Below are 14,071 nucleotides of genomic sequence, written 5' to 3' on the forward strand. Positions count from 1 at the left end.
TGCATAACTGATCCTCCCCTTTTTAAATCTAACTACAACATTTAAAAGGCAAACAAAAAATCATAAATCTATTAAAGTCCTTTCCCACAGCACTCACAAGAGAAGTCCCATTTTCTCACGAGTGACGACTGCAGGATTAATACATAAGACTCAACTATTAAAAATAATATTCTGGAAGATTAAAGTACCCTGTTTTTTACGGCACTGAACAAGCTGCCTCTCCTTATTTCCCAGGTGTTTGCAAATTTTATGCTGGCTATTTTAAAGAGCTCCCCCCCACCCCTTATTCTGACACAGTTCTGGCCTCTGGGTCATCCTGAAGTGGAGCTTTTGTTCCAAACACTCCTGTCAAAATGAACCTAGTTAGATAGAATGCGAGAACCAAGAATAAAAATAAAAAGCCCCAATACACAAGGGGTTAAAACATGGGTAAAATAACAAAGAACACAATCCATTATGTCTGACAACCCGAATGGGCATCTGGGAGTTCTGGGGCATTTTGACGTTTAAACTCCACTCAAATTTTGGTTACAGAATTCACTCGTCTCCATTACATGTCACAGCCTTCCTGTCAGTTTCTAGCTGACATTTCAAGTTCTACTTACTTCAGTAAGTAAGACCTTTTACCAGAGAGCGAGCGAGCTATTAAAATAATAGATTCCCTTTCATTAGACTGTCTTAACAGCTAAAATAATAATATAGCACGATAAAAATGTTTTAAAAGCCTTAGTTAGTAGCCCACAAAAGCTCAGTACAGACCTATGAATACTCATAAAAATTAGATACCCTTTTACTGCACTATTTCAATAGCATACATTTCTTTTTTCAAATGAGATAATGCTGGAGAAGTACTTTAAATATAAAAAGTGCTGGATAGCTAACTTAACCCCCCCCCCCCATACATGAAAGCAATGAGGGCGAGATTCTAACCCTAGGCACAGTCCTGAGCAAACTGAACCATCCCAGATGTAGTCTCTGGAGACACTGTAGCAAAAAAAGACATACACCTCTTGAGTCCCAGTTCTTTCCTTAATTCCTCTTTTCTCCAGGGGGTTATAGCCTATAGCAGCGCATCCTAGCACACTGGCTTAGGTCTTGTCTAAACACAGAAGTTGCACCAATTTAACTTAAGTCAGTTTAATTAAACTGGTGTGACTGTTATATATGCACTCTCTAGGATTGGTATAAATCTTATATTAGTTTAGCTTGTGCCTGAAAATGTACCCATTTCTCACCCTCCCGTTCCATTTGCTCCAGGCACCTTGACTCAAGATCTGGGTAGCCTGTCCAATGGTGTAAAGGATGTACGGGAGGGGCAGGGCAGTGTCTTGCTTTCTTTTACTCAGGCACATAGGCCACATGAGACTTTCTAAACCCAGCTTGTTCACAGCTATCATTCATAAATCACCTGAAGCCTGATATACAAAGTATTGTATAATAGTAATATCAGATTTCAGGTATTATTTGTTCAAGTTAAATGATATTATAACTTGAGAGTGAATGAGAGAAGTGTAACAATTTTGAATAAGTACAAATAAATCATCTCTCTCAACCCTTTGATGGTTTAAAATAAAAATATTACAAAGTTTTAATGTGAAGAGATTCCCAAAATGCTTTCTGAATTCTGGAATCAATAGGAATATGGAAATCAATACCTGCAAGAAGACTGATGTCTGAGAGCATTTCTTCTTTATGACAACAGGCTTTTCAGTAGAAAGTGTTAAGCTTTTATCTAAACAATTATGTTGTGAAACTCTGACCTGAGCACTTTCTGTATTACTGGAAAAACAAAATTTATCAGTACAACAAAAAGCACCGTATAAATATATTTAAGTAATTATTATAAGGTGGAATAATACCCAAGCAACGGTAGTGGTTAAAGATTTTTATTTGTGATATGTCCCATCATAACCTAGTGACAACGTAGGACTCCATTATTACTGCTGTCATGCCAAATAATTCAATTAGGAGATCAAATCTACAGGTATTCCCATGGAGAGCAAGTGACTTCAAAACTTAAAAGACATGGGGTGTGTTCCAAATTCTCTTCTCAGTTTTACTAGTGCAGCTCCATTGAAGTCAGAACTGGGCTCACTTATTTTTAGCTAAAATAAGGCAAAACGCAGAACAAAAATAAAAGGAGCGTTGACTAGCCAATTAGAAATGTTTTTATTTCTAAAATCCTGCACCCACAAAGAGTAGCAATTACTCCGAGGAGTCACCCCATTGATTTCAATAAGACTATTCGTGGTGGTAGGCATTAAGCTTAGCAAGAAGCGGGTGGAAGATTGGGTCCTTAATATATTGCTGAAGACTCATTCCCTCTGAAAAAAAGACTTTGTTGAGATTTCCCTTTTTTAGCTAAATCTCCCGTGTATGGAAGTTTGTGGTTGATTCTATCTGATGGCAGATGAAGGAAACGTTGGAGTAATTAGTGTTTCCTATTTTGGTAGAACATGATTCTATGTTTTAATTGTGGAAATTTAGGTCAGGTATTATAGTAATACCTAGCGATCCCAATCAGGATCATAGTCTATGCTGTACAAATAGAAGAAGCAGCAGCACATCTTACATTTTTAACAAATAATTATTACTACAGTATCCAGTGTAGAAGTCAAGCTATACATTCAGTATTGCAAAACAACTTCCATTCTAACCTGGTTTCATACCACATGCTCATAATGTTCCAAAAGATTCCCTTTTCTCTGAAACCTTCCATGCTTTGTCCCTGCTGAGAAGTGAATTTGTTTTTGTGGAAAGCTTGAGCAAAACCATGTAAACCATAAAAAAAAAAAAAATAATAATTAAAAAGCCCTTTCCACATGATAAAATTACTGTGTCCACTTGCTTTTAACAGCAATATCTCAAAGAGTATGGTAACACATTTGCTTTCTGTTTCTATTTCAAGAAATGGGTGTTTTACCATTTACTTCAGTGTTAACAGGTTCAGCCCATTGTCGCTAAATGGACCTTTCTGCAGAGAGAACACGTTGTGCTAAGTCTGAATACTGAAAAGGTTTGACAATAAAGTTATGAATGTGGAAGAGGACGTGATGCACAAAACTATATGCTAAAAGACAAATTCCCCCTCAGACTTCCAACAGGAGGGTCCTGAACTTAGTGGTCCAAAAGGGTCCTGCTACACCAAGGGCAGAATTTGGGGAGCTCACAAAGGGGGTCTACTCCTCCTTCATATCATGCAACACAGCTCCACAGAAGCTTATGGCACCCCACCTCAAGGGCCTGGTTTGGGGAGGGACAGGAGTAGAACTAGAAGTAGATCACCAATTCCCCCTATGCACTGTTGTCACAGGGGGACAAGAATTCCTTCCCTTCTTCTCAGCCCCCTATTTCACAGCCTGTATATTCATCTCTGTGCTCAGGTGACATCCAGTCCTTAAAGAAGGATGCAGCATATGCAGGTAATTAATAGCACATTATTTAGTCACAAGAATTTATAACCTCACCTGCTGAAGCCGGGGATTTTGAAGTTGAGAAGCATAATAGCTTCAGAGCAAGAGGCTGGTGGAGCTTCTAAGTGCAGCAAGCTACTTATCTATGGACTAAGGAGTTTAAGCACCTTTGTAGCCTTATAAGCTCGTTAGCTCCAGAATAAGGAGCTGAGACCTTAGGTGCACAGGCAGAATAGCCCTGATTCAAGGTAGTTACATTGCTATTGACAAAGCCTGTGCAGTTGGCATGTTGAGGGAACCAAAGAGTTGTAGTTCAAGGAACTGAAGAGCTTCAGCTATTTCCTTTTGTTGGACATTATATGCAGATAGTATCTTTACACTGCTCCAATACAGCCACCACCTGCTGGGAGGTTCAGGTAGGCCTTAGTAACCCGCTCTACTAGCACAAAAACACCTTGCTAAACCCCAGGCTCAGAACCTTCTCCTCTGACCAGAAGGGGGTGTTGCCTATCTCCCTTATACTCAGGGTGAGTCAATGAGCTGCACCTGCCATAATGATCAGGGCTCAATTAGCTGTTCCTTGCAGGCTTCCAACACCTGTTTAATGGGGCAGGTGCCAGATCAGCATCAAAATCTAGACACTCTTTCAGTCAGATACAGGGCCTGAGTCCCCACTGCCTTCCATAGTGATTAGTCAGGTACACATGTGCGAGGAGGGTGTAAAATGCTACCAAATCAAACAAGTTGTGGCCCAAAGAGAGGGTAACTTGGCAAAGTGGACTGAGGCAGGAAGAAAACTTACATGCACATAGAATGTTTCCTTAGAGATTTTCATATGATTACTTTTTGCAACTTTCTCAAAACGTCTCTGGCAGAGTCTGGAAGTGCCGCCGAAAGCTTATATAGAAAGACTTGATGGTGCTGGTATTTCCTGCCTTGCTACTGTTGTGTCCTCTGTCACAGAGGAACTGATCTACAAAAGCTCAGTTTCTAAAGAACAGCATGTTATCAACAGCACAGAATGTCAACCTTAGAAAAAGACAGCGATAGAACTGAATTCCAAATGCCTATTCTTCCCTCCTCCTTTTCTTCCCTCTCCATTAAGCGAACTCTTAAAAGCTAACATCTGTTGTAGGGAACGCGAGTGCTAAAGAACTTTTAGCAAGTGGCATGCATGGAGGCAATCACAGTCATGGTACCTGGGTCTGTCTGGTTATTTCTAGTCAAAATAATCTTCTGTTCAATTATGGAGAAGAATAGAGAAGCCAAGCCTGACTCACAATCACATGGGGGAAAATGCAAGTAGCTGTTCTAGTTCAAAACATCCAGCTTGCTGTGGAGGAGGATTACTGTCAGGGCAGAGCTCCGCTCTCTTTTTCTATTCAACAGCTACAGGAACTTGGTAGTTAGAGATGGAATAGACCCATTAAGTTAGAGACCATTTTCCTGTCAGGATAGAATCTACTCCCCCAGTATGGAAATGTCAGGTATTAAGCTGTCAGGGATAACCCCTTCAAAAATTGGATCGCTCATCTCGAATACCTCTGGACCAGACCTGCATAGCTATATGCATGCTTAGTGCCTTGGTGGAAGGGTATTGTGCTGGATTCATTAATACTCAGTCATTCTCCATTATCTCAGAGACACTGGGGGAGAACATTCTGGTCGGGTCTAACTTGCATGTTTTGCACTAGTGTGGCAATCCTTCTATGAACAGAGACAAGCCAAAAACGCTTCAATCGAGTTTTACGGGCTGTAAAGTTTTCCTGCGCTAAACTATTCCACTGTCATGGCAGTCCTGAATATGCCACCTCTGTGGCCTGGCAGCTGGAACTCCTGAAAGTGGAGTTAGGGACTGATGTTGGGAGAGGCTTGTTTGGCTTTAAATCACCATTTTATTCTATACTCATTGTTAACTTATTTGGGAGCCAATGCACTGTGAGATATAGGCAGGGAAACATGGTTGCTGTGCAACCCACTTAAGTCAGGTAATATTTTTTCACTTCAAGGTCCCAGAAACACAGACAAGGTTTTCATCTCAAGGTCAAAAGACCAAAAACATCAAGACACTTGATCACGGCCTTGGATAGACCAAGAGACTACTTACACTTGACCAGAGCTCAAAGAGCCGAGAAGCGATACAATTCCTTACACCACTGTCATGGTAATGTCCCAATATTCATTTAATGGTGTGTCACTTTCTGTTTTACAGTTGTCACACAGTATTATTCCTTGGGGGATCTCCCCAAAAACATCCACATAGCTACCTCATTATCCTCCTTCAAAATCCCTCCTTAAAACTCTCCTTTGCCATCATACCACCAAAAAAATTGACACTGGTTAGGCTGCCTTTGCGCGGATACCACTGCCTATCATGCTGACCAACACTGTCTCGTTGTTTCCTTATACTCCCCCATCTATCTATATTCATCTATTGTCTCGTCTCATATTTGGATTGTAAATTCCTTGGGGGCAGTGACTATCTTTTTGTTTTGTGTTTGTACAGCACCTAGCACAATGGGGCCCTGGTCCATGAACAAGGCTCCTATAAGCTGAATCCTGCCCACCGCGTCAGATGTGTTTAGAGTATGGAAAAAGCTCCACCACCCTGTCTAGCCTGGGTTGCTCTTTCCATGTAGCAAGTCCCAGACATTTTCCTCGCAGAGTAGTATTTGATGGAGTTTATTCTTTCAGTGAGCCCCTTTTGTGTGTTATTCCAGTTGCCCAATTATTTGTATTTCGGTAGTGTCTGAGAGCACTGGAATAACTTCCCCAGTAAAGTTGTTGTCTAGGTGCTACCATAATACAAATGATTATTCTCTCTGAACTAATCCAGACAAAAAGATGGAAATATTTGGGACATGCATTAAGGATCAAGCCAGATCATCTGCTGTCCTGGGAGGACACAGCTGTGTGCTGCCCGTTGCTCAGGATGAGACATACATTCACAGGGCCAGATTCTGTGCCAGCTGAGGCACGGCACAGAGAGCAAAACCCAGAAGAGGGGACACAGGGAGCTTTTAAGCCCTGATGGCTTCTGTAATTCACACCAGCCCCCAACAGATGGCGCTACAGCCCAGAATCCCCATACTGCTCTATGCTACAGGCATGCTCTCTCCAATCCACAATCCACCCCCAACACCAGGGTAATGTATGGACTTTTATGCCATGGAATTCTCCCCCGGCCCTCTGTGGCCCCTTTGCGGCCCCTATACACTGCTAGAGTGGGGTGTAGCAGTGAGGGCCAGAATCTCCCCCTCCATTTTGCCTAAAGAGAAATTCCCACCCAATTCCTTCCCTGTCTCTCCCCTACCCACCACCTGCTTCATTCCAGCAAGACTGAGCACTATGGGGATTCTGGACTGCAGCGCCACCCACAGGCATGGTTTGGAAGCTGGTGTAAATGACAGTAGGCATTAGGGCTGCTCTAACTCCACTTCAGCCCCTGCAGCCACCAAGCAGTGCTAAAGATGGCTTAAAAGCCACCTTTGTCTCCTCCTCCCCTGAGCTAAGCCTTCTCTGCGGTGCCTTTCAGGCGGTGCGGTACAGAATCTGGGCTTGAGAATTTACCTCCCACCCTGCGTAGGGGCAGCACATAGCTGTGTCATCCCAGGAGCAGCATCATTCCTCTGAGAGCCATAATTCCTTTCCTGCCTCCCCCTTGCTCTGGGTGGGGGGAGGGGGGGAAGAGAGGATAGCAGGTGTGCGGTACCCGCATACTCTTTGACCCTGAACCCAAGATTCAAGTAGCCTGCACAGACATCACGGGTTCTAACTCCCTCTTACTCCCCTGCCTAGCCCTGTAGTTGCACCTGGGAAAATGTTTTGTTTATCTCCTGGCAGCCTACATTTTGTTGTGCCAGAGTCCATTAGCTTAGTCCTTTGTTGTACTGTGGGCAATTAGGATATCAAGTGCCTTAGCTCCCTCCTGGAAGGCACTGCTGCTGCTAACCTTGGAGCCAAGGAATGCAGGACCATTCAGGCTGTATAGGGGAGACTGCCTTGAAAACTGCGCAGAACACTAAACGACCCATAGGCATAGTAAAACTTCTGTGCAAATGAGAAACCTAACAGCTGAAATCAGCTTGGCTGTATCGGTAGTAAGCAAAAAAGCAGACTTAATTATCTGCATTTTGCTATCAGGGTCTCTCTGCTTGCCTAATGATAGCAATATATAAAAATACAAACCAGAACAAAAATTTGTGACGAATTAGCGTAAATTGCCCTGGCCAGTTCTTTGGGTGAGTCTGATCTCAGTTACACCAATGGTGGGATTTCAATGGAGTTAATCCAAACGTACAGTGGTGTAACAGAGATCAGAATCTGATCCTTTGGCACTAAACCCAACAGTAAAATTTTGAAATTAGGCAGAAAGTTCTATTCAAATAGATTCTGTCTAGCCTAGTATTTTAATTTTCTTGGGCTGGTATGAATGACTAACTATTTTCTATGGAATCCACTTTGACAGCCTGAAGAAGAAATAATACTGAACGGATTCCTATAATTTGTTTACACTTTCAGGAAGTCTTTGACAAAGGCCCTCACAAGAGGCTATTAAGAAAACTACATCATGTTGTAATTATTTATATTACAGTTGCACCTATAGGCCCCAACCGTGAACAGGGCTTCACTGTGATAGATGCTGTCTGAACACAAAATGAGAGAGAGAGAGAGTCCTGAAGTTTATACTAAGTAGGCAAGACAAAGGGTGGAAAAGGAAACAGAAGTACAGCACCTTGCCTACACCACACTGGCTCCCCAAGACAACACTAGCCAAACTAGTACCCATATTAATTGTCACCAACAGTTCAGTTGCACCAGTGTACCCAGATCTAAGGTGTGTTCACCACCTTGTCACAAAAAACTTTCTGTGGCTATTCTGAGCTGGTGGATGGCGCCAAGGTTGCTGTAACTTAACTCCGGAGCGGACAGTCCCCTAGACATGAAAACAGCAAGCAACTAGGTGTTTTAAAGCCACTTTTGCCCACCATCCCTGTCCCTCAGTTCCTGTGCAGGAACAGAACATTAGCCTCAAATCTTTCAAAGAGCACTTGAGCCAGATTTCTGATTTCACTCCCAATACTAGGGAACAGCCTTTATTTTGTACCTGCATTTACTTGTTTGCCACACAAACCTGCTGGTTTTTTTTTTTTTTAAACCAGCCAATAAATAATGATAGGCCCCATTCTGCCAGCCTTACTCTTGTAGAGTTGCAGTTACTGTGAATGGTTCCATTGAAGCCAAGGGGCTACCCATGGAGTAAAGTACTAATCCCTGTAACGCTGGCAAAAGCTAACAAGAATATTTTGCATGGATATATTTTCATCTGAAATGGGCACTTAATAAACTATATGTACATTAGGAATCACTTCACCCCTCTCTGACAGCCTCCAGGTTCCACCCCAGAGGTAGCTATTAACAGCCCACAGCTGTTAGACCAAGAGGGGAAACATTTTCTACTCCGTATTGTATTATTGGGAATGAGGACAGGCAGTGCCTCAGTTGGAATTTGGCCAGGGCAGTGAGATTAGTGTCCCTACACCGATGTTTCATTTCAAACATTATTTATTTTGGGCCAGATTTTGACATTCCTACCCATACTGAATAGTACCGTATTCTTTGCGTGGCCCTAGAGAAATCAATGGTGCTACCTGAGGAGTCAGATACTAATTAACACGTGCCAGGGCTGTGGAATCCAGACCGGCTGCGGTTTTGATTTGTAGTTGTATACTTTATTTAATGTTGCAAATTATTTCTGTCAGGAAGCCATGAAATCAAAGTTCCTGAAAGTATTAGCCATCATATTAAACAAATGGACCCCATGCTACTTTACATTTCAGGAACTATTCTTTTCCATTGTGTCCCTCATTTAGGGTGACCAGACATCCCAATATTATCGGGACCATCCCGATATTAGGGGTTTTGTCTTATACAAGCAACTATTTCCACCACCTCCCGACAAAAAAAGTGTCCCGATTTTTCACACTTGGTCTCCCAACCCTCATTTTGGTGTCTTTCTGTCCGCATGTTTGGATTATGGCAGGCAGGCGCTCCTTGGTAACTGATAAGGATCGCGCTCCCTTGGGAGGAGAGGTAAAATCCACGCTGATGGGGACAGCCTCTGAATTTAAGAGTGAGTGGGTGGGTGGGGGGGAATGTCTCCCCAGAGATGTTACATGACAGCTGGTCCCCACTGAAGGCAAAGGAGCTCCAGGGAGGGATAACAAACAAAACAAACTTATCCTCTGGCAGGAGGGGCACAGAAATGTCCAAGCAGCAGGGTGAAGCCCACCAACCCTTCACTCCCCACGCACACTCAGGACCCGACTCAGCTGCGCCAGTGGATGAGCGCCACTCAAGAGACGTGGCCCATTTCACCCCCTCGACGGTGAACGCCTTGCCCCACGCGTGGGTTCCCCCCGCTGCCCTGATGGCGGGGGCAGAAGCAAGGACAGGGCGAAGCCGCGGACAGCTCCGCCCCCCCGGCTTGCCTGGCTCCGGCTCCTCTGCGCAGGCCCGGCCTGCCCCTAAACTTGGCTCCGGAGAAGCATCTCGCCGGAAGTTGAGCCCGAGCCAGCCCCCGAAGGTAGCGGCCGCTCTCCTCCTCCAGCCTCGGTGCCTCCGGCGCTCCCCGCGCCGCGGCTGCAGCCTGCCCGGCCCCTGCCCGGCCCGGCTCCCCCGGGAAGGGCGAGCGCGGCAGGTAAAGCCCCGTGGGAGGGAGACAAAGGGGCTTGGGAGCGGTGCCATGCTGCACGATGCCGGGGCCGAGGCGCCCCCTCCCCCGGCAGCCGCCCTGCCCCGGCGGCGCTAGGAGACCTCGCAAGCTGCATGTCCCCCGCTGAGGATCGCGCCCCGCTGCAGGAGGAGAGGACGGGGGGGCAGCATGCCGGCATGGGGGCGCAGCCGCCGCGCTCCGCACCCGCCCAGCCCAGCCTGCGCATGAAGCCGCGGAGCGGAGAGGGAGCCGGCGGGGAGCGGGGATGGGGCCGGAGCGCACCGCGGCGGCTGGCAGGGATGGATGCGGCCGCCGCCGCCTGTGTCCTGGGGGGCGCCGTGGGAGGTGAGCGCTGAGCCCGGAGGCGGAGAGGCGGCCCCCTTTCCCCGCCCCATGGCGAACGCCAGCGAGCTCAGCAGCAGCAGCAACCCGCACCTGCCCAGCCCCGGCGGCCTGCTCAGCGCCTCCGGCCTCAAGCTGGCCACGCTGGGCTTGATCCTGTGCGTCAGCCTGGCCGGCAACGTGCTCTTCGCCGGGCTGATCCTGAAGGACCGGCACTTGCACCGCGCGCCCTACTACCTGCTGCTGGACCTGTGCCTGGCCGACGCGCTGCGCTCGCTGGCCTGCTTCCCCTTCGTCATGCTGTCGGTGCGCAGCGGGGCGGCCGCCTGGCCCCACGGGCCGCTCAGCTGCAAGGTGCTGGCCTTCCTGGCCGTCCTCTTCTGCTTCCACGCCGCCTTCCTGCTCTTCTGCGTGGGGGTGACCCGCTACATGGCCATTGCCCACCACCGCTTCTACGCCAAGCGCATGACGGGCTGGACCTGCCTGGCCATGGTGTGCATGGTCTGGACCCTGGCCATGGCCATGGCCTTCCCGCCCGTCTTCGACGTGGGCACCTACAAGTTCATCCGGGAGGAGGAGCAGTGCATCTTCGAGCACCGCTACGTCAAGGCCAACGACACGCTGGGCTTCATGCTCATGCTGGCCGCCGTCATCGCCGCCACCCACCTGGTCTACGTCAAGCTCCTCTTCTTCATCCACGGCCACCGCAAGATGAAGCCGGCCCAGCTCGTCCCGGCCATCAGCCAGAACTGGACCTTCCACGGGCCGGGAGCCACCGGCCAAGCTGCTGCCAACTGGACGGCTGGCTTTGGCAGGGGCCCCACTCCTCCCACGCTGGTGGGCATCAGGCAGGCCACCCACAGCCAGATCAAGAGGCTGCTGGTGCTGGAGGAGTTCAAGATGGAGAAGAGGATATGCAAGATGTTCTACATGATCACCCTGCTCTTCCTGCTGCTCTGGTCCCCCTACATCGTGGCCTGTTACCTGCGGGTCTTCATCACGGCCAGCACCATCCCGCAGGTCTACCTGACTGCTTCGGTCTGGATGACATTCGCCCAGGCAGGAGTCAACCCCATCCTGTGCTTCATCTTCAACAAGGAGCTCAGGGTCTGCTTCAGAGCCCACTTCCCCTGCTGCCAAAGCATACAGAGCACCCAGGGGACCATCCTTTGTGATCTCAAGAGCTTTGGCATGTAGGGTCGCTTCTCTTTTAATGAAAAAAAATAGATCATTTTCCATATTTCTGCATATGCACTCAAGGGAGTGCTGGTTCTGAGGAAATTCAAATCACCACCCTGCCCCCAAACTTTCAGCTGTAAGAAGCTATTTTGTTTATTTTTCTATACTCTGCATATACGATCTTCAAAAAACATAAGAGATTGCTGCCTATGGGCCACTTACATGAACAAAATACCCCCAACCTTAGGCTGTAAGAAGCAGTTTTATTTATTTGTCTTTGTGTGGTTTTTAAAAACAAAACAGGGCTCCGAGTTTCTGGTCTTGCTTCTAACCTTTGTAGGTGTGATTGCACCTGATCTGGATAAAAGGCCATGGTAGTTTTATCCCATATTCCTGTTGGTTTTGATAAAGGCTTAACAATTTTATTCAAGATTTGATAAAGGCCAAGACAAAATTTTATACAAAAGTTATTTTTGATGACCTCAAAAGGTGTTGTTTTATTATTTGTTTTGAAGTCAAGAAGAGGAAGTTCCTAAAGTGTTCAGAAGCAGTGTTCAGTTTCTATGGGGAGCTGTTGGGTTGACAGTCTCAAGTGATTTTAAGTATTGAAAGCAGTGATGTAATTTTTGCCTGAAATGCAAACACAGTGTAGAACTAATTTTAATTTTCTTGTTGCACTACTCATTTGGTAATACTTCAGAATTCTTTGTGAAATGTGATTTTAAAATGAATCTCAACTTTAAAAATGATCAATTATACCAGTTTTTAAACTAGATTGAATTAATATTTTACTGACTTTGTAGGAAGTTATCTACAAAACTGGGTCACATACTTGTACGTTTTGACTGTTTTCTTTAATAAAATACTGAAACTTTATGAAATTGTTTTAGAATGGCAGAATAGTGCTTTCTGACAGAACTTGTGTGCATTCAAAATTGCATGTCTCTTATGTCTGAGTATAATTCACAGTTTAGGATATCATGGAGAAGCAGAGAGTTCTCATTTGCTGTTCAAACTCATTTTAGGTACTTATACCAATAAAAAGTGACTAAAGTATTTTTAAAGAGACTTAAGTTCATGATGGGTGACCGGTTTAAATAGCACAATTATTTTTCTGTCTGCTAAAACTAATTGCCATGTAAAAAAATTGCTCTTCTATTAATGATGGGAAAATTCTGGATAATTATGTATCACTAATTTTAGTAGGCAAAGGAGTTTAACACAGTTGCTTGGTTTAACATTGTGCTCATCTGTAGGCTCCACTTATCAGGAAGGTTATTTTGAATTATTAATGGGCGAGGCATTTTTATATTTTATTATTGTGGCTTATGCTGTAAAAGACTTACCTAAAGGTATTAACTGAGTTGCTGGGAGTGGGATCCTGAACCAAATCTATCCTATCCTTACCAGGAATTAGCTTCTTCAGAGATATGTAGTCAAAAAAACATTTGTTTGGCAAGGAAGCTCTCTCGGACATAAAATTTAGCAAACAGTAATATTTTCCACTGTTTTATAACAAGTCACATACATGACAGAAATAAGGGACTTAATTTCTGCGAAGAAATTTCAGTGACTGCTACAAGAGTATTTCCATAAACACTAGTCCAAAATTATTATACATCTACTAGATGAGAAATCTGTCCTGAGTGTAAAATTACTGCATAGATGTATTTGCTACATCTTAACCTTAATGGAAGAGACTACAAGTTGTTGTTAGGTGAGACAGTTCAATTAGAGGGCCGAGAAGATTTGGATAATGAATGGTGAAACCAAATTTTTGCTATAACTCTGAGTCTAGAAAACTTAAGAGACAAAATTTCCTGAAGTATGTAGTGCAGGCTTTGCGATTTGAGCTTTCGCTTCAGTAGTAACGTACAGGAAGCAGATGAAAAGGTTCAAAAACAGGAACATGAATTTAAATCATCAGTGGCTGGATTTTGCTAAAGTTTGAAAAAGGAGCCTGATCGTGACTTCAATAGTTCAAAGCTTTGAACGACAAAGGGAAACTTAATCGACAGTTACAGAATTGCAAGTGGAAATACGTTTTTTTTAAGGGGAGGGGGAGAACATACAATTTTTATGTTACGATTCCTACTCAGTTAAGGCTAATTCAAAGACATCCATACATCATTGGTAATTGCCTTTTGGGTAGAACTAGTTCCTTTCAAAAAGAACAGGAGTACTTGTGGCACCTTAGAGACTACCAAATTTATTAGAGCATAAGCTTTCGTGGGCTACAGCCCAGTTTTACAGAGAAACACTGACTTTGAAAATTAAAAAAGGTCTTGTAGAGATACAAGAATGTGACAACCGGGGAATACCTTTTAAGGACACATTAACAGTCTGAAAATGCGCATCCAAGTCTTCTTCCCTTTCCATACCAACAGAAATAAGAAACCCGGTATTTTTTTTTCCCCCTCTA

At 45.0% G+C, this 14,071-nt stretch overlaps 1 protein-coding gene across 1 annotated transcript; it reads left to right on the forward strand.

The window, feature by feature from the left end:
* The first annotated feature begins 10,078 nt into the window (after positions 1-10,078).
* On the forward strand, positions 10,079-12,692 carry GPR27 (G protein-coupled receptor 27). The gene has a single exon (XM_024213133.2). The coding sequence runs from the start codon at positions 10,432-10,434 to the stop codon at positions 11,665-11,667; it is 1,236 nt and encodes a 411-aa protein (XP_024068901.1). The 5' UTR covers positions 10,079-10,431; the 3' UTR covers positions 11,668-12,692.
* Positions 12,693-14,071: the final 1,379 nt, after the last annotated feature.

This window comes from Terrapene carolina, unplaced genomic scaffold (genome assembly GCF_002925995.2).
Source record: "Terrapene carolina triunguis isolate 2854851 unplaced genomic scaffold, T_m_triunguis-2.0 Scaffold89, whole genome shotgun sequence".
Classification (NCBI taxonomy): Eukaryota; Metazoa; Chordata; order Testudines; family Emydidae; genus Terrapene; species Terrapene triunguis.